We start from the raw sequence: 27480 nt of genomic DNA on the forward strand, positions 1-27480 counted from the left end.
AAGCTGGCCTTGCCGGCTTGCTTTCTTCCCCTACAATCTACCTGTGGACCAGCCCCGAAGAGGGCCCCCTTAGTGTCATGTTCTCATCACTTCTTTGCTCAAAAGCCTTGATGCTCTCTATTTCAGAGAAGCACCAATCTGGCCTATTGTCCTCTTACAGATGAGAAAACTGAGGGCCAAAGAGTCTAAGTGACCAGCCATACTCCAAAGGTATGTGGCACAGGATCCTTGGCCTCCTACTCCTGCTTCTGACCCCTTCCCCTCTAATGGGCTGCCCTGTCCCCCACAACTTCCTATTCTGGTGTCTTATTATTTTCCTGATCCAGAGCTTCTACAAACCCTCCCTGAGTGACATGGTAGAAAGGCAGAAATGGACAAGCATGAGCCGTGCAGTCAGTCACCTTGAATGTGCAGCCCAGCCCTGCCCCTTACCAGCTGGGTGACCTTGACCAAGAAAGGTACCTGTCTTGACTTTCCCAGGGTGGGAGTGAGGGAGGCGCATGGGATTATAACCTATGTGAGGGGCTTGGTAGGATGTCTGGCACACAGTACAGGGCAGGGATGTTGAAGCCTCTCCTCTCGGATTGGGTAGGTCTAGGAGCCCACCACGACTGTTTGCCATGCTGCCTCCCATCCGGCCTTTCTTCCCTTTTCATTTTAGACACCCCTAGTCATCCTGACTGCTCGTCATCCACTTCTGCAATGAGCTATCTCTGCCTCCTGAATTCCTAAAAGCCCCTGGCTCACTGCTTCACTGTAGGCATAAGCCCAAAACTTATTTTAGAACTACGTTTTAAATGTCCTTAAAGACAAAAGCAGCCAGACTGCTCATAGGCCAAGGCTCCAGGAGCTGAGGGGTTTTGGGTATTTTGAAATAAGCTTGAGTGGTGCTTATTAGGAGCTGACAGGACTTCCAGAGCAGACATTCACAGGACCGTCCTTAGACATCTACAGGCGGGCTTAGAAGCAGAGAGGCCGGAACCCACAAAGCCTTGCATTGGGAGCTTTCAGGATAAACTCCAAGAGTGATTCTCCTTTCTTAGGAAAAAGGAAAAGATCAGTTCTTGTCAGGTGAGGGCCAGCTACACCCACATCTGACTGCTGTTCTGATTTCAGAGGAACCCAGAGGCCCCGCCTCCCAGGGGCCTCATGCCACGGAGGAAGCTACACGCTTGTGCAGGGCCTGTGAGGCCGCAAGATAACTCTGTTCCTACACAAAAGGTAAATGGAACCGGAATCTGTTCTAGTTCAGATGTCCTTGGGAAGGGGGTGTGGATTATCCGGTTCCTTCCTGTGGCAGCTGCAGGTGGTGCTCAGAGTCCAGGGCTAGTTTTTTACTTCACTGGGAGCTAAGCCCAGTTTGGGGAAATGTTTATGCATTTTCTCCTAAATGTAAAAATCTACTTATGTGACTCGAGGGATTACAAAACACCTGTTTGCTGGTGGGCTCTCATCTTGTTTACTTTTTCCATTTTTAGGCGTGCATAGGACTTCCTCCAGAAACTGCTGTTTTCCTGAAAAACTGGATGAAGCCTGGAACTTGTTATGTCATTTTAGCTTTTATTCGATTTATGAATGCATGTATTTATTGTTAAAAGGGACTCCAAAAGGAAAAAAAAAAAACCAAAAAACAAAAAACAATGAAGCTGTTCTCCAAAAACTTTGAAAAGATGGTTTCACTCAAACTTAGCAAAGGACTAAAATGCACTCGCCAGCAAATATTTGCCCCCTCAATGAGCACTATCCAGAGCAGTGTCTCTAAGAAAACATCTTTTGTGTCATTTTCTGCTCACTGGTAAAGGTCAAAGTTTGGGCACTAAATTTTGATTAGACTTCCCAGCGGTCTCCTTGTCCTAGGAGAGTCCAGCCCCACCTCATGTCCACTGGGTCATTGGCTTTCAATGACTAAAAGCTGTTTTTGTTCCAGCAGAACTAGAAAATACATTCTTCAACTAAAAAATACGAAGCGAGTCTCCCATCTCTCTCTCCTGGAATGTATTGCTTCCATAGCCAAAGGGAGATTTATATCTTTCTCAGTGTTCTACGATCTATTACCTTTTTCTCTTAATATTCATTAGAAAAATAACAAAGCCATGGACATAAGAACTTCAGCAGTATTATTGATGGCAGGGTTTGAGGTTGACTTAATGCGCCACTTAAACCATTTCCTGAAGACCAGAGACATAGCTGGCCGGGGACCCTTTTCAGAAGGTGCCATACCCTCTTTATCCCCATTCTGTTGGGACACTGGGGTCAAAGACAAGGGACAGAATGGTACTGGGACAGAGATGGGTGGTACTCGGTGTGCAATTCCTGGGGCATAGGATGACCCAGCTTCTATTGGGAAGAATTCAGACACAGGGAGTTGTTTTGGTTTCTGAGCTTTTCTCACAGGGAAAGGAACCAAAAGTGTTATTTGGCTCTGCTGAAAAGCTGGTCTACAAGCTGAGAAGACATCCAAGACAGAGGGTTTAGAGGTGGGAAAGCTCAAATGAGACTTCTTTGGAGGGTATCATCTTAGATACCTTGACTGGAAGAAAAGAATCAGGGTTGAGGACGACCTCTCTGTTATAGATGACAATAGCTTGTACACCAATACGATTCCAGTTGTCCTTGTTTTCTTTCATCTCCCTGGGTTATGCTGTAATTGCACAAGGTAGAGAGACGTGCGGGGGAGGCTCACCTCGTGTAACCAGAGCATACGCCGACCTTGCTTGCAGAAGTTCATTGCCAAACTTTGAAGATCAGCTTGTGAGCATCACATTTAGTAAGCTCTTCCTGATGACCCTATTTAAAATTTAATTTTTCTTTTAAGAGGCATGGCATGAGATATATGGGCACACATTTTTCTCCAGAATTTCCCATCTCTGTAGTAGTAAAAAGCTGAAGTAGGTGCTTATTTAATTTTTTAAGGCTTTCCAGCTACTGGAGACAGCCAGAACTTTTGCCATTTAATTTTGTTATTATCAAGCTCATGAAAATGTATTTCTTAATCCTTTAGCCGCAGTTGCTCCTGATCAGCAAAAGCATAAACTGATATGTCCCCTGTACTCCAGGAGCATATAATTTAAGACTAACAACATGCATATGCACGGAAAGATGTGCAGAAAATACCTAAAGAGCCAGCATCAGTGGTAGGATGAAGACACGAGCTTTGGTTCAGGAAGGAGAGGAAAGAAATTGTGTAGACCACAGAGGCTGCTAGGTGTTTAGATGCAAGATGAAAATCCTCACTTTATATCCAGTTTAGTCAAATTTATATGGAGAAAATGACCAAGCCAGTGTTTTTAGCACTTTTGATTACCAAATGAGATTACCTGGCTGTTTTTGACAAGTAAAGATAATAACAATGAAGGTGACTGATTACAAAATGACATGGCCTTTGTAGTAGAAAGACTTTAAGGAGAAGCCAGCTTTAAAGGTCTCATTCAGCATGGTGGGGAGGAAGGGCCCAATGCACCAAGGGAGATATTTCAGGTGTGTGCTGCACAGACGGGGAAAATGCCCTACTGCTGTAGCTCTGTCCTGGAAAAGTGAGTGGCCTATGATTAGCAGAGTGACTGGTAGGCAATTCTGCTTTCCATGGGCGAGCTGAAGAAGGGTGAGAATCTTCCATGATCTGATGCCTGGGGCTGCTCAGCACCTGGTGATGCACCTTTGGGCTCATTCGACAGGACTTGGATGTGCTGAGAACTGAGGTGCCAGGTCCCGGGTTCCACCTTGCTCTGTGCCCTGAGGTATGTATGCCATTTGAACTCTTTCGTGTCTATTTCCTTGTTAGTAAAAGAAATGAGTTAGAATAGATGTTCTCTAGAATCCCTTCCAACTCTATGAAGCAGGTGCACTTTTAAAAAGGTATACTTCTTCAGTTGGGAAAACAGGTTTCCCATGTGCTCCTGCAATCCTCCCAGGAGAGGAGGATCCCTCTTTGTCTCCACTGCACCCCTACTCAGCACCTCCCTCCAAGAGCCTCTGGGCTGCGTCAGGCTAGAGGTGCCCTGTCCCTGGCGGTGGCTTCAGGTTTAACTCGAAGCTCTGGGGCCGCCTACTTTTTGCATTTCATACGGGAAAACCTTTTTATTTTTCACAATTATCAATATACAACACTTTGGAAAAATAGGAAGTTACAGAGAAGTATTAAGAAGCATGAAAACAAAATTAGCTGTAATCTTATCACCCAGAACTCTTTATATTTAAGTGCATTTTCTTCTAACGTATTTTTTCGATCCTTAACCCGAATGCACAAATTTTGCAACCTGCTTTTTTGTTGTTGTGGTTGTTGCTGCTCAACCTCATAGCTTGTTTCCATGTCATTAAATATATCTGGCCCCTACTTCATCTCCCATGCTTCCCAATGCTGACTCTCTTCTCTCGGTAGCCCTGACCAAGTCAGTCTATTCCACTTCCACACCTTTCCTTTGCTATTTGCTTGCCTGGAGGGCTCTCCTGATTGTCCCTCCATCCCTGACACTGTGCATTGGACTGTGCCTCTGCTCCTTAATGTGTGCTGCTCTGGACAGTTAGGTCTCTATGCAGATGTCCCTCAGCCAGTGGTGTGATGGGAGTTGGCTGGCTCCCTGGAAAAAAACGTGTGTGTGTGTGTGTGTGTGTGTGTGTGTGTGTGTGTGTGTATTATATATTTTATTAATATCAAAATGTATATTACACAATTTACAAATAATAATAAAATATACAGTACTCTTTATTATAAACTCTATATAGCCAAATGACCCTTCTGAATACAGTCAGCAATTTTTGCTGAACTTTTGTATTTTTAGCCAACCCATAGTTGCAAATGACAAACATATATAATTCTGATGTGAATGTTGGTTGAAATTTTCATTTACATTAATGAGTAAGACAAAACTGAAACAACGAATACGTATATTGGAACTTCAATCATGAGCTACTTCTTTGCTGTATTAGATAATAGATTTGAATCCTGGAAGAATAATCCTGGAAGAAACTACATGTTTCTGTAAATGAAGTGTTACTGGAACATGGCCATGTCTATTGGTTTATCTAGTGCCTATAGCTGCTTTTGTGCTGCAATGGCAGGGTTGAGTTGTTGCGACAGAGACTATATGACCTACAAAGGGAAAAATATTTACTATCTGGCTCTTTATAGAAAAGGTTTGCCGATCTTTGCCTCACGCAGTCAACAAAACAATAAATAAAACCCTGATTAATTTTATTCATTCATTCATTCATTTATTTATTTATCTATCTTTTTTATTTAATTATTTTTATATTTATGTAAAATACATTTGTAAATACCTATTTCCATGTGTAAATACAATCATCATGGCTGCTATTAAGCTACCAGAATGATGTTACTAATGGGAGTTAGGAAAAGATATACTTTAGCTCATCATCATAGAGTATTTCCACCATAAACGCCAATAATGTCAATAACCTTAAAAACAGAGAAAATAGTAAAATGTAGTAAAATAATTAGAAATGGAAGAATTTTGAATATTTACTACCGTGTTTTAACATAATTATTTTATTTAATCGTTAAGTTTTTATAATTTAATTTTTAAATAATGGCTGTAAACTATCCATTTGCAAAATTCCTAAAAATTTAACAACTGGCTCTGTCAAGGGTGAGGGCTTTGATCTTTGGTGGGGAAATATCATCCCAGCCCATCTAGTTGGCTTCCACTGAACCCTAGCCCTCGGGGAAATTATGCCCAGAATGAGGGCATGGGAGTGTCTCATGCTTGTCATACGTCTTTACTTAAACTTAAAGAAAGAAGCCTGTTGTGTATGGCAGGGGTGCAAATTCATCTGTTGATTAGAAAATTGCCATGCACTCTGGCCACTGTGGGGAGTATAACCGTGAACCTTCACCCATCATGTGCAGAAATGAGTCATTCTGGGCAGAGCCGTGTACGCAGCCCAGATGGTGGTGCCCTGACCCCATATGACCTGAGCTGGGTATTCTATGGGGCTAGAGCACAAGGTCTGTCAGCCAGCCAGCCTTGTCAGCTCCATGCCCAGCTTTCTGCTTTGAAAGTACCAACTCACATCTTCCCATCCCCCGGAAAGGGGCTGGCTGACTGACGTCAACTTAAGGTTCTCTTGAGATCATGTGGCCTTGGCATGAGAAGACGATGCTCAGGACCCATGATCTGAACCAGTTCGGGTGTTCTCTAAGGAAATCCCGTGCCCTAAACTCTCCACTATCAGCTGCTCGATAGCCTTGGAAACAAGGTATTTTTCTGGCTAGTTGCTCTAAGTTTGCCTCGAGCTTCTGTAAGACAAGTGTTCCTGAGGCATCTGCATGAAACAGCAGGGAGAGAACAGGTGCCCAGGAGCTGCAGGGTTGGGTTCCTCTCCCACCATTACTACTAGGCTATGTAACCTTGGGCTTGTCACTTAACCCTTCTGAGCCTATTTCTTTGTAGATTAAATGCTTCATTGTGAGGTCAACTGAGATAATCTATGTGAAAACATGATGGGAAAAGCATGCGTAAGAGGACAAGTGAATAGGACTGGCACCAGAAACTCTGCTGGAAACACCAGGTGTAAGTAGCTCATATTCTCTAAAGAGAGTTGTATGCAAATGGGGCCAGATTCCCCCAATCCCAGGGGTTTCAAGGAAGCAGGCCCAATTACCATCACCACCCTACCCTGCGTTATGTAGGGGAGCAAGGAGGTGGGAGTAAGCAGGGGGAAAATTTACTCTGTCTCTCCCACTGTGACTCTCATCATGCAGTCAAGTTGGGGAGATCTATGAAAATCACTGATGGAGATTGCAGGGTGAGGGTGCCTACAGGAGGTAGCAATTGTCTTGTTGCTCTGGGCTGGATGCTTGCTGAGATGTTGAGACTCTTGGCCCCATCTGGTGGTGGGGATATTGTGATGGAGTTTTGGGCAGAGTGTGACCTGTGTTCATAGGAGTTTGTGTGAATGTGAAGACAGGAGACTCAGCCAAGAGGCAGAAAGGACTTGGGGGAAGTGTGCCTAAGGGGGTGGGTTCCTCTTTTACCTCAGTTCCCTTCAGCCCTCACAGGGTTGGGAAAGACCCTAGTGGTTTCTGGGGCTCTGTAAAGGAGGGACATGGAGGAGCCAAAGGGGGCAACTACCTCTGTCTTTCTCAGTGATAGAGAGGCTGGGGTCACATTGAGAAGCATTCATAAAGCCATGTGCAAAGGACCGACATGCAGCCAGGGCCACCAGCAGCAGATGGGCCTAGAGTGAGATCAGATAGCTGATAAGCAGGTAGGATCTGTATGTCCCCCACCTGTACCCCACTACCAGCTTCCTTAGGGAGCAATTCCAGAACCAGGCCTGCTCTCCCACCCACTCCACGGTGTTGCAGTGAGAAGGGGAGTGATAGGGTAGGATTCTCTCCTCTGTCCCACAAATCCCACCTCCTCCCAGAGTCTACTTGTGAAGGAGGAAAGGAAGAATGTCAAATCAGATGTTAAGACTGCAGCTTTAGATTTAGATAATATAAAAAGACTTTTAATAATAGAACTGATCAAAAGTTAAGGAATATGCCCAAGATGTTATTAAGGGATGGAAAAGTGTGACTTGATAGTACATGGTTGAAAGTAGGCATGATCATAAAACCGTTTCATATTTATACCCATCTACATTCAGACTGATCAATAAAACCATAAGTCTTAGTTTTTATAGTAGGTGGTTCGTTTGAACTTGGTGAATTGAATCAAGTACATGTATAGAACACTGGTTCTCAAACTTTAGCCTGCATCAGAAGCACCCAGAGGGCCTATTAAAGCAAACACTTGGCACCACACCCAGTGTCTGATTCAGTAGGTCTGGAGTAGGATAGAGAATTTGCATTTCTAGCAAGATCCCAAGTGATGTTAATGCTGCTAGTCTTAAAACTACAATTTGAGAATCACTGTGATATAAATTAGAGCATCAATGAAGTGTGTCTTTAACACAGGCTTCTAAATAAGCCCCTAAACTTCCTAGGAATCCAATAAAAATGCTGATTTCATTTGTTTCACCCATCTTCTTTCCCTGGAGGGAGTAATGCTTGAAAGTTGCATTGGCGTTCCTATATGCTAAAGAACTAATTGAAAATGCATTGTCCTGAGTCTATAAGGTCACTCAGGATTTACCCCATGCTCATGAGGCCAGTTCTACCTCATGCCCAGATAGAGTAGCTGCGAGCTCACCTTTGAGCAGAGGCCCAATGTGTAGTTAAGGGTGTGTATGCCGGGAAAGAAAAAGCACTCTGCTTGCCCCCATGGAAGCAGGAGCCATCCTTGCCTCCCCTGTCATCCTCGTGCCTCACAGCCTCTGTGGTCTGGCCGGCATCTCCTCCTCAGAGGAAAAATACTTTTCATGTGGACCCTGCTTGGTCAGGTTTGGGTAGAGCTGATTCTACTCAAGATTCTCAAACTGGGCCAGTTGGAGATTTCATCCTCCTGGCCATTGTCATCTATTTAGGGCTGAGCACCTGGCCAAGCAGAGTCTTTTCTGGATTGTTTGCTGGAGGTATGTGATAAGGTATTATAATTTCTCTGGAATTTTAAGTTCTAAGGACCAAAGAAATTTGAGACTCCCAAGTGCCATCATGGAGGGAGGGAGAGAGAGGAAGAGAAAATGTGAGAAGAAAAAGGAGAGAGAGAATTGAGAGATATAATGACTTTATTAAAGGCAGAGATCCAGCTGTAATTGACACCTCTATTTTGGACATCACTGTTATTTGAGTAAATAAATTCCCCTTTTCGCTTACGTTAATATCAGTTGGATTTTTTTGTCCTTATGACCCAAAGTCCCAACTAATAAAATCATTGGGTATTCTTATCTACATTTTTCACATTTCCAAATATGTTGATTTTCCTCCAACCCCACACTGCACTACCTGTCTTAATAACAGTTTCCCAGCCCTGTGAAAATCAGAGCCTTTGATTGCTTTGGGGATGCTCACCTCCAACTAATGAATCCCAAGTGATGCCTTGCCCAGTCCACTGGCTGGGACTTTGATGGGGAGCGCTTGGGGCAGCCTAGCTTCAGTACGCAATGACTCTTTCTAGCATATTTCCTGGGGCAATCACAGTCTTATGACTTATAATGTAAGGTCCCAATGCAAAGGAAAAGCTATTATCTGCCTCCAATGAACTTCTGGTGTTCAATGTAAAATTCCAGGGTCTTTAGACTGTGCCCCTTCATTACCCTAGGCCAAGTTATACCTGTAAATCTGACTACTGTATGGAAAATCTCTTAGGGATAATGGTGTGTGAATCAGCACCATAGGCGCTGTTATCGACACTGGAATTTCTTACAACTATCACCCAATAAAGTTATCAAAACATCCCAGTAACTAGACCATGACTTTCCTAGTAATCTAGATGTAGCAGACCACCAGTGGATGGGTGGCCTGGGTGGTCGCAGACCCATTAGCACTTCAATACATTTCCAAAACAGATCCAAATTTACAGCTTATTAATGGAAATCGACCTCTAACTAAAGAGTTCATAAAAAAAAAAAAGACTTAAATCATACATTGCCAAGCAAAACGTAATAAAAATTCCGCTTTAGATGTTGCTATTCTTTTCCTAGAGTGCCAAACACTGCCAGCAGCCCCGTCTCTGCCACTCACGGCCTCTAATACTTCCCACTCATAGCATAGTCTCCATTGTCACTACTTCTTACTCTTGTTCTAAGGAGATTCTTCAGGTGGGCCCCACAACCAGCATTAGTATTAACATTACCTGGGATCTAATTAGAAATGCAAATTCCTGGGCTCTATCTTAGGTCTACTGAGTCAAGAAGTCTGGAGTGGGGCCCTGAAATCTGTTTTAACGAACTCACCTGATGATTTTGATGTAGGCTCAAGTTTGAGAACCGCTGTCAAAACCTCTGATCTAAATGATTCAGCTCCTGCCTCAGTTTCCACACCCTGCCCAGCAACAGAAAAGACCAGAAGTGTTCAGGACAGTGCCCACCTGTCTCTCCTCAAGCAAGCTCCCTGATGGTCTCCATTTTAGCCCCAGATTATGTATTAGTGGCTTTGGCCCATAAGCCGGGGCAATTTTGCTACTAAAGTGCTAAGTCTCTTCGTAGTGTGACACTGGCACCCGGACTGAGGACAGACTTGCTCCTTTTGTCTCTGTTCCAGAGCCTCAGAGACATGAGAGTGTCTAAGAGGGGCAGGGTAGGGCTGACACCACCAGACAAAATAGAACGAAGTGGAATAAAAAAGTTTCCAAGGGAAGAAACAAATGAACTTAAAAATCCATTCCTCCCAGCAACCCGCATGGATTATAAAGCCACATTTATCTTTCAAAGTAAATAACAATCAGTCCTGAGGAGCGAGACTTTCAAATAATGGCCAACATGTGTTGACATTGACAGTGATCCATAAATCTCAATTTCTTTGAGAGAAAATGTTCGGCAGCATTTTAATTCCAAGCCATCAAATGAAAAGGAGTGAGATTTACCTCTGCCGTGGATCTGAGTGGAGCATCCTTAGAAATACAACCCAATGAATGTGGAGTTAAACACTAATTGATGGCCTCCAACATTCTTTATAACACTCCATTACCCAGATGGGGAGTGTGGCAGCTAAAACACGGAGCAGCCAGGCCTGGGGTGAGCAGCCATCTAGGAAGGACAAAGGGCCCTGGGGCTGTCATCACCACCCTGAGCCTCCCCCACCATGACTAACTGCTGCCACCTCCGTCAGAGCTTGCACTGCCCTTCGCATGGGCTCTGGGCGCTTTGGAGCCTGCGAGGCCCTCTCAATGAGGGTTCTTTTGCTTCTCTCCTCAGCGGTCTTCTCATCATGTGTGGCCAGTCCCAAGCCTGGGCTTTGTCCTCTAGGGGAGACAAGAGGCCTTTCTCTAACTTGTCAGTTTGTTGTGTCTGAGAGTGAGCATAATTGGCTCCTACTCCTATTTAAAAAAAAACATTTTAGTTATCATTTATTTATGGCTTGCTGGACACTTTCTAAGTGTTTTTATAGACATTGTCTCATTTAACCCTTATTAACCATGTGGCATTGGACCAGTCACTTGACCTCTGTGAGCCTCAGTTTCCTCATCTTTAAAATGAGACAATAATAGCACTCACCTCCTAGGGTTGTTGGGGGATGAAGTGGAACATTCCAGGGAAGCCCTGGCATTCGCGGAAGCTGCCCTGTGGCTCTGCCTGTTCCACCCATGCTGAGTGAGGTGCTCGCCACCACATTCTTGGGCCCTGAGCCGGGGCCATTCCGCTCGACACCTTCTGTCTACATTGGGTCTTCCCCCAAAGGGAGGGGATGCATCTTATTGCCCTTGTGGTCCCAGCAAAGGATCCAGCGCAGAGTATGTGCCCAGTAAACATGTGTGAAGTGAGGACAGAAAGGAGGAAGACTGCAGTGCAGGGTGAGCTCCAGACACTCCTGGCCTTGAGTTAAAAAGTTGGGGCTGAAGGATCCCAAGTGGGGACATAACTAAGAGCCTTTCATTCTGGCTTACAGGAAGAGAGCTTAGAAATCTTTTATTAGAGAGGAAAGGACTTGAAGAGCTCCCAACTCTGAGTTCAGGTGAGGGCAGTGATTTATCCAAAGTCACAGCCATTTGGTGACAAAGTTTGGGCCATAATTCATGGCTGAAGTTTGCTAGCCCTGGGCAGTGTTTGAGCCACCATGTTAGAAAAATATATTTCCTGAAATAGGCAGAAGACCCTAGGGAAGGCAGTCTGGAGCAGCCGGCTAGGTCCTAATTCCTCTCTGGGGTGCATATTTAGAACCTCCCTCCTGGTACCACTCCACTGCCTTCTCCCAGAGCCATTGCTAGGTCTGCCTCCAGAGCTCTTCCTGTCTGAGGACTTGGTGAGAAGTGCATCAAGACCAAGTGTTAGAAAAGTATGTGGAGGAAAAACACAGGCCTTGGAGTCAAATAGACCTCAGTTCAGTTCTCATTGCATCCTTCTACTAGTTTAGACAAGACAATTAGGCTGTACACGCCCCAGTTTCCTCACATGTAAAACAAGATTAGCAGTATGCACTTTATAGGTTATAGGTTGTTGTAAGAATTAAGCCTACTTAAGCAAAATGCTAGACATAGTAATTAGGCATAGCCAGCTGGATTTGAAGCAAAGGATTGTGTCTCATTCGTCTGTATATTTCTTCCCATTTCCCTGTTTCTCCAGTGCTAGCATGCTGCCTTATGTCTAGTAGTAGGTGCTCATTACTGGTTTATTGAGTAAATGAGGAGTTATTTTGAGTTCTTTAGAACTTTGGTTCTCAAAATGTTGTTTGAGGACCAGCTGCATTGGCACGACCTGGATGCTTGTTAGAAATGCAAGATCTTGGAGCCTGTCCCAGATGTACTGAAACAGGACATTTACTTTACCAAGCTCCCTGGGTGATGCACATGCACGTTAAAGTTTGAGAAGCTCTGCTTTAGAAAGCATTGTGAAGCTGAGGAAGCTTAAAACTCCTATTAAGGTAGTGAGCATTATGGGGAATTTATGGGCGAGACAACAACAGAAGCGTGATATACATCTCCTCTTCTATTCTCGCTGGTCTGGAAGTAGTTTCCTGGTTCCATGGGTTAGGGTTAGAGTTAGGGCTAGGGTTAGGGTTAGGACTCACTTCTATAAGATCCATAATGGGAACTGAGTCAGCTCCTATGTGCAGCTATGTGTGTGTGTGTGTTTTCCAGAGGAGACTGGTCCGAAGACCATTTCTCCCTTGCAGTTCATAGCCGCATCACAGATGTCGAGTATAGCCTCGGTTTCCTGGTTCCATAGGTTAGGGTTAGGGTTAGGGTTAGGGTTAGGGTTAGGACTCACTTCTATAAGATCCATAATGGGAACTGAGTCAGCTCCTATGTGCAGCTATGTGTGTGTGTGTGTTTTCCAGAGGAGACTGGTCCGAAGACCATTTCTCCCTTGCAGTTCATAGCCGCATCACAGATGTCGAGTATAGCCTCTAATCAGGAGCCCCAAGGAACTTCAGAGTCCCCGTGTTTTTAGCTGGGGAAGTCAGGCAGCACCTGAGCTGATTCTCCTGTTCCTCTGGGTTATTTTTTATTATTTCCAGCAAGGGTGTTGAATTTGCTAGATGGAATGACTTAAAACTCATTTACTTCATAAAAAGTGTAAGTCGCCTAACCCTTTGGTGGGGAAGCATATACTCTACAGTCACTCGCCATGTGCCTATTTCATACCAGGCCTATGCGTGTCCTGGGGATAAAATGATGACTGAGACTGGCCCCTGCCCTTGAGGTGGGCACAGTTCAGTGGGGAGTGTGCGGCTGGTAATTAAAGAGCAATGAGGCAAGTGCTATGGACAAGAGGTCTCCAATGGGTATGGGACAGTGCGCTGATATATATATGAGAGGAAGACAGACAGGTGTGAGATACATATATCATCATGGGCCACATTTTGACATTTCAGCCAACAGCAGTCATGACCTTGTAGTGCAACGCGTTATTCACGTGTTTGCGGTCATGCTGACGTAAACAAACCTACTGAGCTGCCAGTCCTATGAAAGGATAACACAAACAATTATATACAGTACATAATACTTAATAATGATAAGAAATGACTATGCTATACTATATGACTATACTATACTTTTAGAGTGTACACTTTCTACTTATAAAAAAAAGTTTGCTGTAACAGTATGCCGTGTTACAACAGGAGCAGCCTCGTACATCTTATGTTTGTTTACTGTGTCTCTTGATTGCATCATTTTCTCTTGTGTTTGATTTAATCTCGCATTGTTTTGCTCATCATGGCCACTAAGCATATAAAATCTACTTCTAATCTTGCCAGTAAGAGACCACCTTGAATGATTGCCCTGAAAGTTAAATTAAAAGTGATTAAGGACTGTGAAAGTGAAAAATCAGTGTTAGTTATTGTTCACCAGTCAGGCATGTCCCATTCCACTATGGTTATGATCTTGAAGAGCAAGAACAAACTGATGGGAGCTGTTAAAGGATCTGCTTCATTCAAGGCAATGAGACTAACAAAAATTTGAGAAAGGCCTATATCAGACATGAAGAATCTTCTGATGACCTGAAGACCAGACATAGCATATCCCTCTCAGCACCATGATGATCATGGCCAAAGCAAAAAGTTTGTTTGTGATGTTGAAAGAAAAGGCTGGCGCCAACTCCAGTTTAAATCTACCTGGTGGAAATACGATAATTCATTGTACTATCTTTTCAACTTTTTAAATATTTGAACACTTTGTAATAAAAAGCGGGGAAAATTTTAGGAGTCGTACAATGAATCAAGTGAGTGTTATACTAGTAGGATGACTTGGTAAATAGTAGATGCTTACAAAAGTTTGTTTTATGGCCAGCAACACACAGTTGCAAAATGCTTCCCCATGTACGACCTCTTCCAGCCTCAGACAACCCTGTGGGGTCTCTAATAGTCATCCCATTCACTGGCGTTGGTCCAGAGGCTTCAGTCATTTGCCCAAGGCCACCTGCTGTTAAGTGGTGCAGCCGGGACTGAGACCCAGGTTTTTAGACTCCAAATCCAGTTCTCTCATGTCACCCAGAGCCTCCCGCAGGAGTCTGTGGTGTATTTCCTGCCTGTGCCAGGAACCGAGAACCCAGATGCGCAGAGGAGCTTCCTTGCTTCTCCGCCTGGTCCTACTCATCCTTAGTCACAGGTCATTATCCCCTCCTCCTTTAGGGCTCTGCGAGGGGTAAAGGGAGGGCCCCCAGGACAGGATGGCAGCTGACCTTGGGCCCTTTCTCCTTGGCTGAGGCCAGGGTGAGTTTAGGCAGTGGCCTAGTTGATGACCGCCTGTGTGGGAAGGTCGCCTCTCCAGGCCAGAGAGAGCAGTGTGGGCTCACAGGGAGCACCCGCCTGGAAGGAGGATCATTCCTTTGGGCGCCCTGCCAGAGGGCGTTTTATCGCTTACCCGCAACATGAGCCAGATAAATGGCTCCTTCTTGGTGTCCTGCCAGTTATTGCTTGTGCTGCCAGAAAGTCTTAATCGTGCTGTTGAAAGAGTCTGGGTCCCCTCCCCCTCTAGCTGCCAGCTGGCTCCTGTGCCCCTTGGCTGGGCCACAGCTTCCTGCGCCCCCACTGCAAAGGCCCCCTGCCTGTTTGGGCTTGGTTCAGGACATGGGGACTTAGACTCATTTTCTAATCTCGTGTATATTTATAAGCCTCTTTTTCTAACTCTGAAACCCCCAGGAAGACGCCGAAACCCAAATAGAATAATGATATACTTGCGGTGTCTATAGTGCCCCCAGTGCCTGGCTCAGGGTCCAGGTCAGAGCAGGGTCTTGAAAGTCTTTGCTGGATATTATGGGCTGAATTGTGTCTTCTCTTCCTCCTACCCCCCAATAATGTATTGAAGTCCTAACCCTCAGTACATCAGAATGTGACTGTCTTTGAAGACAGGGTCTTTAAAGAGGTACTTACAGTTAAATGAAGTCATTGAGGTGAGCCTTAATCCCATATGGCTGGTGTCTTCATAAGAAGAGGAGGTTAGGACACAAACAGTCACAGAAAGACGACTATATGAAGATGAAGAGGAGAATATGGTCATCTACAAGCCAGGGAGAGAAACGTCAGAAGAAATCAACTCTGCCAGCACCTTCATCTTGGACTTCCAACCTCCAGAATTGTGAGAAAATAAATTTCTATCATTTGAGCCACTCCTTGGCCCTTTGTTAATGGCAACCCTAGCAAACCAATACAATGGGTGAATGTTGAATAATGTTGGAGTCAGACCACAAGATCTGACACAGAGCTGGTGTGTGGCTAAATCTGTGAGTAAATCCTTCCTCCCAGTGCGGACTTCCCTATCTGAGTCAGCCATGTGGACATGTCCCTTGTGAGTGGGTAGGCTGACCCCCACCCACCCTTTGAGTACTTTCTCCAGTCTTCCTGCTGCAACGTCACCTGGCCTGATCATGAACCTCAGTGACAGGAGCCTCTCTCTGTGGCATGAAAGTGGTGGCCTAGGCACAAACAACACGCCAAGGGGAACTAGTCATGGGATAACTGCAAGATCTGTGTGACAGGTGGGAGAGAGTCTCGTGAAGGGAGACTTCTTGGTGTTGTCTTGATGGTGTCATTAAGCCACAGAGAAGCCGTGGAGGGTCTAGCTCAGTGTGTGAAAATAATCTATACTTGGAATATTCTTGGTGAAGAAAAACGTTTTAGCCTTTTCGAAGTACCCTTGATTTCCTCAGCTTGGCCCAGAATTTTCAAACTTGACATTTTGGGGCTGCTCTTTTTTTTGGGCTGGGCTGCCTGGGTTTGTATTCACACATTGTTTCTGAGCTTGACCTTCTGGAAGCAGAGACTGTAATGCGACTGAGATGTGAGGGGACCAAGACTTTGTCTAGGGATGGATTTCCTCCTGGGCCAGTGAGGAGGTGGCCATCACTCATAGTGGGTAAGGTGAGTGCAAACTTCTAGATAGAAGTAGCTAGGCCCAGAGAGGCTCAGGGTAGGTCCCAGGCTCCCCTGGCATGGACATGTATAGCGGGGCACCTCTGAAGGCCAAGGTACCCAATCTCTCCGGCTTGCCAGAGAGCGGTGAGCCTGGAGTCAGACAGGCCTGATTGTGGATCTTGCCTTGTCACTCACTAGCTGGGCGAGTTACTTCATCTCTCTGGACCACAATTTCCCCATTTATAAAATGGGGATAATGATACTTATCTCACAAGGTGGTTGCATGGATTAAGCGAAATAAATAGGCAAAGCATTTGACACATTTCAAAGTTCTTAAAAATAACAGTTGCCATTATTTCATAGATCATGGTTCTACTCAAAGCAATGTAAACATTCCTTTCCAAAAAGCATCATATATATGTTTTCATTGTTAGTACTTAATCAAAAACTGATGTGTATGGCCCTGTATAAAGCAGCAGTGGGAAAGAAATGGTTTAATGATCATTTACTGCTTGGATTATTCTTACAGAATCAAGAACAGAATTGTGCCTTTGTCCTAGTGCCTGGGAACCTTTAAATAGCTCAAGGCAACTGAGTCTTGCTAGAATTAAGGCAAGAAGTGATATCTCAGGTTTAAAGTGGGCAGAGCTTTGCTTTCATATTTCTCTCCCCTATTAATGTTTAAATAGCTGATACGATATGAGGCAGCTGTTGAAGGTCTCTGGGCACTGTGACCTCTCAATGAGCCCTGTCAACACCCAGGATGTCAGTGCTGAAAGGGACTCCTGCATACTAGTCATGGGAAATCAGAGGCGCGGTGGGTGAAGGCAGCTACCCAAGGCTGTGCAGCTAATGCCGAGGTATGGAGACTTCAAAGATGTTACCTGAGTTTCTTGGTGCATGAGAAAATGAAAACAAAGCACAACAAAACCAGCCCTGCCAACAGCCAGACTATGATGTACCCAACACAGAACCCACAGAGCAGAAACAATGTGCCACGAGGACTCTCCACATCTGTGTTTGCAATCAGACAGAAAGGAGGCCACTCTGAAACCGAAAACATGACTAAACAGTCCTGTCTTTGGGCAAACAGGAGTGATTGTTGTGCCTGTCCCAGGGCTGGCTCAGGTCCTGCTTTCATCTTCCTGCCTACTCTATCACTATGGATCAAATTAAGCAATCATGAGTTGACAATAATGAATTAATTGTTAAATTATGAAGCTGCCCGATCATCAAATTGCCCACTTCCCCTTTAACAGACTCCAACCCAGAATTGCCCCCACTTCTCCAACCTTCTCTTAGTCTCTCCAGCACAAGCCCAAATCTTCCAAGAAGCCCCTCTCGACTCTTGGTACTGAGATACCCCTGGGTTTCTCTAGAGTGTGTTCTCCTTGCTGCAGTGAGCCAAATAAACCCTACTTTCATGTGACTTCAAGTGTGTTCCTAGTGGTCTTTGGTTGGTAAGCTTTTATATCTGTAAAATGGTCATAATAACACCTGCCTGATATTCTTTACACAGATATTATAAGAAGCAAGCAGTATCATGCGAGTAGGAAGGCGTTTTTAAAGTTGAAATTGCTATAGGTCTATAAGCTAGTATGATGAAAATGTCCAAATGGCTCTTTTCAGACTTAGAATAAGGTAAATGGAAGGTTTCTACTCAAGCATCTATTATGTGTTCTTGCCTCAGTTTCCTTTCGTATAAATTCCTCTTATGACTTAGTGTTAGGAATAGCAATTAACAAGAAAACTTCAAAGAGACTTGCTCATGCCTGGGGCCTGCCTAGGAGGAAGATCTGAGTGTTTGTGGGTGTTGGCTGGGTAAGGCTGCAGAACTGGTGACTTCTGAGCCCTATCTCTGCTTTTTTCTGTTGATAACATTGCTTTCGATCAGGGAGAGGCTGAGGTTTCAGCCAGGCTGGGAGATAAAGCCATCTACCCAGCAGGAGAGGCAGCCAACTTCAACGGTGGCCGCACTGCTCCACAGTAAGGGCCAAACTCATTATTAGCCTTTGAGGTCCTCACTTCCAGCTACTTCTTTTTTTTTTGTGCTCCACTCTGGACCACAACAAATGTCTTGGGGGTTCCCCATTTCATGATCTGTTTTTCAAGGCTCCAAGATGGGTTCATGCTTTTCCTCCTGCTTGTGATGTCCTTCCACCTCTTTTCCTTCAAGACTCAACTCAGATATTATTCCCCCTTATAGAGGCTTCTCAGCTAACCTCACCTGCCTCAAAGACTTGAGATATTTTGTACCTAATTGTGCACTTATCACACTGTGTTGAAATTATGCCTCTCCTAATCTGTAATACACACACACACACACACACACACACACACACACACACATATACACACACACACACACACACGCACGGCTGTAGGGGGCCAGAGATCCTGTCACTTGGGAAGCTTCTTGATAAATGGTGGCATGCTTTTTCATTTTTGTATAATTAGGGATACATTTGTGTACTGATCATGGGGCCTAGTACACAGTAGGTGGTTAATAAATGCTGTCATTTGCTGCTGCTGATCTTATTATGTTTCGATATAAAGCAGGATATTATTTTCATTCTTAGTTTCTCTTGGGACAAGGAAGTGGAAACATTTGTCACTGGAAAGTTTTTTGCAATCATAGAAAGGCCAGTCCTCGTCAACTGAGAATCAGGCTCTGCCCAGCTTTTAGTAATGCCCAGCTCATATGAAAAGAATTTTCTTGATCATATTTTCAGGCCTGCCAAAAAGTGGTTCAGTGTGGATGGTTAATTAGTTATCGCAACAAGTATTTTTCCACCAATTATAAGTAAGTCTCAGTTTGGGAATTTTTTCATTTCAAGAATCATTTTCTTTTCAGAATGATGGTATTTTGTTTTAGAGAAATAAATTGTCATGAATATCTTGGGATTTTATATTATTTGGGATATAGCTACCCCCGAGGGAAGTCAACACCCAGGACCAATAGATATTAATAACTCTTCCCCAACCAGAAGAGTTAGGAATGAAGTCAGGTTTGCCCTGGAGGCTAGCATTGTGGGCAGAGCCGTAAGCCTGGAAGTCAGGAGACCTGGGTTCAAGTCCAGTTAAGGTGTTGTCATTAACTGTCTAGTTTTGTTTCTCTAGTCCTTCTCAAGGTGCAGTCTTCAGTTCTCCAGCAGCACTTGGGAACTTATTAGAAATGCAAATTCCTGGATCTATCCCAACCCACTGAATTAAAAACTCCACAGACCGGGCCCAGAAGTCTTATTTTAATAAGATTTATTTATTTATTTAATAAATTTAATAAAATTTATTTATTTTATAAGTAAATAAGATTTAATAAAATCTTATTTTATAAGCTTCTGATGCACACTAAAGTTCAAGAACCTCTGATCTAGTCAAATTCTTTCATTTTATCATTTTTTAGTAAATCTATTTTTTAATTATTCAAATCATTAAAGTAAATATACTATATACATTCTATAATATTACATCAAATTTGGAGGAGATAAAAATTTAGATATAAACTCAACTGAAATATCAACATTTTTGTACATTTTCTTCTAGTATTTTCCTTTCAAATATACATATTTTCAGAATTGTAATCACAGGACCCACATGATTAGATATACTGTTTTTGTCCCACTGAGCACTGGAACATAAACACTAGTCAGTGTTGCCATCTTTATATCTTCATAAGAATTATTTTTAATGGCCCCACAACATTCCACCAGGCCCCTGAATGTGAACTTGCATATGTGGAGGTGGAAATGCTATGGACAGACAAGGAGGTCTCTCCTTCGATGCATTTGATCATCTTTTCTTTATTTCTCCCCTTCCCCCACACCCCCAATACCACTGTGGAAACTATGGGTGTTTCTGGAAATACAGTCATGAACAGAGAGAAAAGGGAGGTTAGCCAACAACTTTGAGATTTCCAGAGTCATCCGGAAACCCTAATTCTCCAAACCTGAAATCCTTTCCTGAAACTCTGAATCAACTAGGACAGCACTGCGCTACCTTGTGGCTATGTCTAAGAATTACACCTTCGCTTGAGAAGCGTGACGGGCACCCTAACTCCTCTAGTGCGGACACAACTGGAGTTTGTCTCTTTGCCCTAAGCTGGGTGCCTGAGTGTGAGCCCCAGGCACCTGCTCACCACTTTACCATGGCAACCCCACTCCCTGCAGGACTAGCTGGGCTTTGACCCATTGTTCTGGTTTTCGCACTGGAGCTGAAATCTGGCAGGGGTCCAGATGTAATGCCTGCCAATCTGGACAGCCCCTTTCCTTATTGAGGTAAACCCTAATCCCCAGCTGGGCCATGCCCGATTCTATAAGGGATACCCTCCTTGGAACCAGCATACTCCCACCTTTCTGGTTATGAAAATTGTCGTGCCTCCTGCCTTGCCTGGACCCCACAGATGTCAGGGGCACCCCAGGCTGTGGTCAGGGTAGTCACATCCCCTTGGAGAATGTAACAGACTGCTCTGCCCTGTCCTGTGAACCAGGCCTAAAACCAGGCAAACCTCTGACCCAACCCCTCCTCTCCTCCCCGTTTCCCAGTGCGAAGACCCAGCATGCTTTGCAGCGTTGTGGCAGCTGGTATGGAAAACAGGGCAGAGAGAAGGTGTTAGTGGGGGATTTGGTACTGGACAGTTGACTTTTGGCTGGGGTCACTCCATGATTCATGTGTTCGGGTCAGTTCTTTCAACAATCAGCCGTCTCAGTTACTCTGAAAAATGGACTATTTACCTGGACTAGAATTAAAGAGTAAGGATTCAAGTCCTGGATCCCTTGTGAAAGGCAAGCAGGTGGAAGACAGGCTGCTGTCCTCTCCCTTCAGGCTTGTCCTCTCCAGGTACGAGACCTTCAGGAGGGCTTTAGGCCATCTCAGCAGTAGGGCCAGGAAGTCTAGCAGAGGGCAGATAGAACTTCACTGGAATCGGCTTTCTGCTGAATTCAGTTTCACGGACACTCCCAGGTAAAAGAGTTCTATCTCTGGATGCCACCTCCAATATTACTCATGAATGGTGTTCCCTGAAAAGGTGGAGACCTGTCAGGAATTTGCCCGCCCTATTGAGGGAGTAATTCTGGGCCTGGCTGAGCCTATGTGGATGGGTGGAGGTGGCAGGTCTTAAGGGATAGTGCAAGGTCTCTTTCTCAGCGATTCCCAAGGGAAAGCAAATCCAGGACCAACCTAATTGCAGATAATCAGGGCCTTTTTAAATTTAAATTTAATGTTTTCGTGTTTTACATTTATTTATCTATTTATTTATTCCCCGCCCCCCCACCTTCCACCTCTGACCTACGGATGTTGCTGTTTCCCCTTAAGAACTGGATCTCTGAAGGCGGGGTGTCTCCTCCCATGTGCTCACGGTGCACACCCAGGGCATGGCACACCCGGGGCATGGCACACCCGGGGCCTGGCACACCCGGGGCCTGGCGCACCCAAGGTATGGACCGTGGCTCCACTGGGGCGAGAACCCAGGACCTTCTGCATGTAAAGCACATGTGCTAACCACTACTCTAATGAACCACCCGTTTCACATTTAAAAACTTAACAAAAATCACAGTCCATGACCTTAAAACTCTTTATGTATCTTTAAATATACTTCGCATTTCTAGCGATATACAGGTATATAGTTCTTTAGTCATGATTCAATATGTAAGTTATTTAGTCCTGTTTTTTCCCCACCTTATCACATGTAAAATTTCCTCATACTCATTTCTAAAGCTACATGCCCAGTTGTTATTTAACTTTTTAAAGGTCACGGGTCCCTCAGATAATTTGCCAAAATTTTTCACCTCTCTCTCAAATTACACATAACACACAGCCTTGGAGATCATACAGGAGGCTTCCAGACTTTCTGAAACCCATCCCTGTGCTGGGTTAAGATCCCCAGCATTTAACTGTGAGTGTCTAAGCACCAGCATTAAGCCTTTTATTTCTGAATCCCATCATTATCGCCCCCCAAAATTCTTGGAAGTTTTAGTACTGGGTATTTGAAACAATATTTGTTTAAAGACAGACTTAGTAATAACTGGACCCTCCATCCTTGATGGCTTATTGTTGGGCATTTAAATTGTTTCCAGCTTGTTGCAGTTGTGACCCATGTTGCTGTCAACACTATCCTGTAGATTTTTTTTTCTTTTTAATTTCTTCTTCCCAGAAGGCCTATTTTTGGAAAGTGTTTGGGCTTGAAAAACATGTGCACCTTATCGGCTCAGTACCCTTGCTTATGCATGAGAAAAGCTTCATTCTCTTTTGTCTAGATTGCATCCTGTAAGACCTTGCTCAAAGGCTGCTTTCCCCTAAAAGCCCTCCCTACATCCACACTTGGAAGTAAACTCTTTTGCTTCCTTTTGTGGTGGAAGGAGAGCAAGCTCTCTGGGGTTCCTTTTATGAGGGCGGTTATCCCATTCACAAGGGCTCCATCCTCACGACTGAGTCACTTCCCAGAGGCTCCACACCCTAACACCATCATATTGGAGTTAGAATTTCAACATGGACTTTGGTGTGGGGGGACACAAACACTTAGTCAGTTGGACTGCTCATCACATTCCATGTTCCATTTGAGAAATTTTATATACATGTCTTATTCCCTTTATTAGACTCAGTGGTATGCTTCATGTATTCACAACCCAGAATGGATCATTTTAATACCCCTCTGTTCTGTAAGACAAAATTATTTTCAGTAATATTCATGCAAAATCAGTAATCATCACTATTTTCTTGATTTGTTCTTTAGTTTTAGAGAAATAAACAATTTTAAAGAGAATACATTTCAACATTAAAGATACTCAAATGCATTAAAAGTACTTCCTTAAGAACCAAAATTTTTACTTACCAAACAAAATATTATACCTTACAGTTCACTGTAAAATGTTTTACCATTCAAAATTTTAAACACAAAAACTATTAGTGGTCACATAGGACAACAGAATTGAAGTTCTCAGGTTCTGTTTCTTTGCCTTTACAATCACTATGTATCATTTTTTACTTTCAATTTGTTTAAATGCAGGAACATGCGTTAAGGACCCCAGAGTTGGAGACGTGAAATGACCAAAGCGAGTTGAAAAGACTCTGAATCATTACACACCTGCTCTTGCAATGAGCAAATGTCAATGAAGCCGTGAGTGTCAGGGGCCAACTGCATAACTGAGAGTTCTCTAAATTAACGTCATTGGAGAACATAATATTTATTAAAGAATAATAAAAATATGATTTTTTTGAAGTTTACATAATTTAATAAAACTCGATAGTAACCACACGTTACTTACAATAGTGACCAAAAACTTTTTTGTTTTTTTTTTAGCAAAAAGAGCTTTATTTATTTATTTATTTTTATCACTGATGTTATTTAGAATGTGATAAGGAAAGGAAGGCCAATTTTTAGCAGGGATATTCTTGTATTTATATTCTCTACAGATGACGGCCACCTTCTTGCCAGCTTTCAGGGCAGATGGCTTCCACCTCCCAACCCTTGATTTGACTGAGCCCTTGGGAGGGCAGGGACCTGCTCTGCAACCCACTGCCGTGCAGTGTCTCCTGCATGAACGCAGTGGTCCTGAGCGTGGACCGCGGCCCCAGAGGCATCTCTGAGGGTGTCTTCTCTTTTCCTACATGTGAGGATAATATTCTTCAAACAGAGCAACGCATCACAAGAGATCGAATACAGAAACAGATGAAAGAACCCAGCTTTCTTCCATTAAGCCAGACATGAAAGAAATTAGCAAAATTTCCTCGTGAAATAATATCTCACTTTTGCTCTTGTTGTTTTTTGGAAGATATAAGTTATTTTCCATACCATGTTCTACATGCTAACGTGTGATGAATTCGCTATTTTTAAAAAGCATTAAAATGTCTCATTTTAGTCTCTAATATGGTAAATATTGATAGCTGTATTCCATACAAAAAAATTTGGGGGGGGGGGTTCTAAATAATTTTGAGTGTAATGGTGTCCTGAGACCAGAAAGTTTGAGACCACTGTCCTACTTGCACTGCCTTCTAAATGGCAGATGTTTGTGCACACTTGTTTAACGAATGAGTGACTGAATGAATGGGCTTCAGCTGCTTCTAGGCTTTGGAAGCTCTGACGGGAACTGGGGGGAAGGGGCAGGCACCTGTAGGCTGTGGGGGTGGATACCTAGAGGGTGGGAGCTGCCGGGGTCTGAGCAGCAGCTTCCCTTAGAAACAATATTGGCCCTGATGGCAACACCAGTGTCGGGGGAGGGTCCTGGACAGTGAGGTCTGGGGATGAGGGTGATGGTTGCTCTGTGTCTTGGGGGATTCAGGAGGCTCACCATATCCTGTTCTCCTTGGTGCTGACAGGCAGGAACAACTGCCTGAATCTGCCTCCTAAGAGAGGAACTGATTGGAATGGTATTCTAGGGACCGCTGGGTGTCACATCACTAAGAGTGAACACAGTGGAGAGGCCTGTAGCCTCAGTCAGATTAACCTCTAGGTGTCTCTCCCTGCTCTTCCCTGAATAGCCCTGGGACCTCCACAAGTCGTTTTACTGCTAGCTTACTCAGTCACATGGTGAGGGTGGGATAGAAAGTCTGTGCAGCTCTGCCACACACTGGGTGCACAGTACATTAGCAGGTCCGTTAGTAGAGTCATCAATATCAATGAAGAGATGTGGGCTGGGCGGGGCGGGGTTAAGGAGGAAGGATCCTTGAAGGAATTCTTCCTGGCCCATGACTAGGGATAGCTGAAGCGTGCTACAGACCAGAGTTTCTCAACCACAGCACTATCGACGTTTCGCCCCGGATAATTCACTGTTGTGGAGGTTGTTGCATACATGGCAGGATGTTTAGCGGCATCCCTGGCCTCTAACCACTATATGCCAATAGCACTCTCTCCCCAGCTGTGACAACCAAAAATATCTCTGGACGTTGCCCGATGTCTCTAGGGGCGATGGGTGGGTGGGGGGAGGGGCAGTTTTGCCCCCAGTGGAGAACCACCAGTATAGATCCTCATCAGACAAGGTCTCCACGAGGGATGCTTGCTTCCTGGCAGTGCCTGGGAGGATTTGCACAGCCTCATGCACACAGATCGGACTCATTTCTGGCAGAAAGAATTCTGCTAAGAGATTTTGCTCTTAAAGGAACAAGAGGCCTCCTGACTCTGATCCTTTTTTCTGAGGAATCCTCCTGCTAACTGTGGCCACTTCTCTCAGCTTTTGGACAAATCAGGACCTGAGAAGGCAGTGGCTGACCAGCACGGGGTTTGTTGAGGGACACCTGGATGGTACCCAGCAGTCAGAGTGGGGGCAAGGGGTGCTGTCTCACCCTTTGACCTCCACCCCAGCGCTGATGATTTCCAGCCCCCAAGCCTCCACTGAAAACCAGTCTGGGCCAATGAACAGCAAAATGCATAAACGGATGATAGTTTTTCACACAAGGAATGCAACAGCAGCCAGAGTAAACGAGCCACCAGCATATGTGGCCACAGGGAGGAATGTCACAGACATAAGATGGTGAAAGAAGCCAGAAGCAAAAGAGTATATACTGTATGCTTCCATTAACAAGAAGTTCCAAGATAGCAAAATAATGGATGTTAAGTCTCCAGGGGTGCACAAGGGAGGCTTCTAGGATGCGGGTTAAGATGGCAAAAATTGATTAAGCACTTATTATACAGTCACTTTCCTATATATATGTTATACTTCGATAAAAAAATAAACAAACAAAACAACATTCTGAGCCAAAGTTCAGGGCAGGCCCTTCAGCAAAATGACTGTATTGTGAACCCAACGAATACAAATTGTCTGCAATTTTGCCTTTACGGCTCTAAGTTATTATCATTTTTGGATATGACTTTGTAAATGAGTTGGTGTAATTTTGCAAAATAATTAGAATAGTGGTTGGCACATGAAATGCTCAGTGGATGGTAATAATTAATACTACTAATAAGTTATTAAGTGACCTAGGATACAAAATAATAATTAAATGCAAAGGATAGCCCTTTTTCTTAAGGAGAAAAAAAGGTTCTGGAATTTTCAGGTTACATCTTGGTTAGTAAATTCCTGATTCTCAAAGTTTTTGGAGCTCCTTCCAAGCATAGCCTTTGATGAAAGAAAAAATCTAAGCCTCTATCTTAGAATTACTAGCTTCTGATCAGTAACCAGCATAAAAAGAAAATCCCATATGCCAGTCTTATTTGATCAAATCGTTCAGTTCACTTCATATCCGTCAATTATTGATCCTGTGCGCTGTTTAGCCAGGAGCCTGGAATCCACCTACCTGATCAAGCATTTGGATCTTTTTGGCCATCAATCTAGATTGTGAATTTACAGACTGAAGAACATGACTGCTGTCAGATTCCTCAGATTCAGAATAAAAACTCTGGCAGAAACAATAAAGTCTAGAGAATGTGCAATGATGTCTCTGCTTTAGACTCGACTGGGAACAGGACTCTACACATTCCTGTCTCTTCTGAGAGAGCAAGCAATTAGACAACTTCAGCGAGACGGAGCATTTCATTGCAAGCTGATGCAAATTAGATGCCAAATTAACGCTCAGAAAGATTGGAAACACTTTCAGATTATTCTCCACTGAAGAAGTCTTAGCACAACTATTTCTGAACGAGATATATGAGAGACTTCAACACCAGCTACAAGTGCTTTTAGAAGACTTATACTTGCAGACTGGTTTCCTAAAATTTCAGTCCTGTTATAAATGTCTACATGTCCCTGTGACCTGAGATGCCACTAACAGACCACCAAGTACACTGAAGCAAGCTCTGACCCACACAGTTAAGAACACTTGGACTCTTTGTGACATACATTTAAAAAAGGAAAAATCCATGCCCAACCCCAGAGAAAAGGCAGGCTCTTACCTAGTCTCAGGCTTTGTCCATGGACACTTGATTGGATAAAGATGCTCAAAACCAAGAAAATGGAGACACACAGGGGACTTCCCATTTCTCAAGTCTCACCCCGGGGTCCGAGGTCTTCTTGCTAATTTCTGAAGCCAGAGAGACCAGATTGTTTATTGATGCTTTGTTAGGAAAGCCTGCCCATTAATAATTAACCTTTAAACATGTTATCTAGTGTTCAGACTTTCCTTACTAAGCCCGATGCCAAATCTAAGTATATCTAATATAAAAAAGGTTGATTTACAAAAGTGTTTTTTATCTGGATACATTT

At 44.0% G+C, this 27480-nt stretch overlaps 1 protein-coding gene across 1 annotated transcript in view; it reads right to left on the reverse strand.

The window, feature by feature from the left end:
* Positions 1-27255, reverse strand: part of LIPC (lipase C, hepatic type) — a 116992-nt gene extending 89737 nt beyond the window's left edge. Inside the window, exon 1 of the mRNA XM_006920563.1 lies at positions 27171-27255. Coding sequence (XP_006920625.1) covers positions 27171-27255 — 85 coding nt within the window. The remainder of the gene's footprint in view (positions 1-27170) is intronic.
* Between the last annotated feature and the right edge of the window lie 225 nt (positions 27256-27480).

Source organism: Pteropus alecto, unplaced genomic scaffold, assembly GCF_000325575.1.
Source record: "Pteropus alecto unplaced genomic scaffold, ASM32557v1 scaffold86, whole genome shotgun sequence".
Lineage (NCBI taxonomy): Eukaryota > Metazoa > Chordata > Mammalia > Chiroptera > Pteropodidae > Pteropus > Pteropus alecto.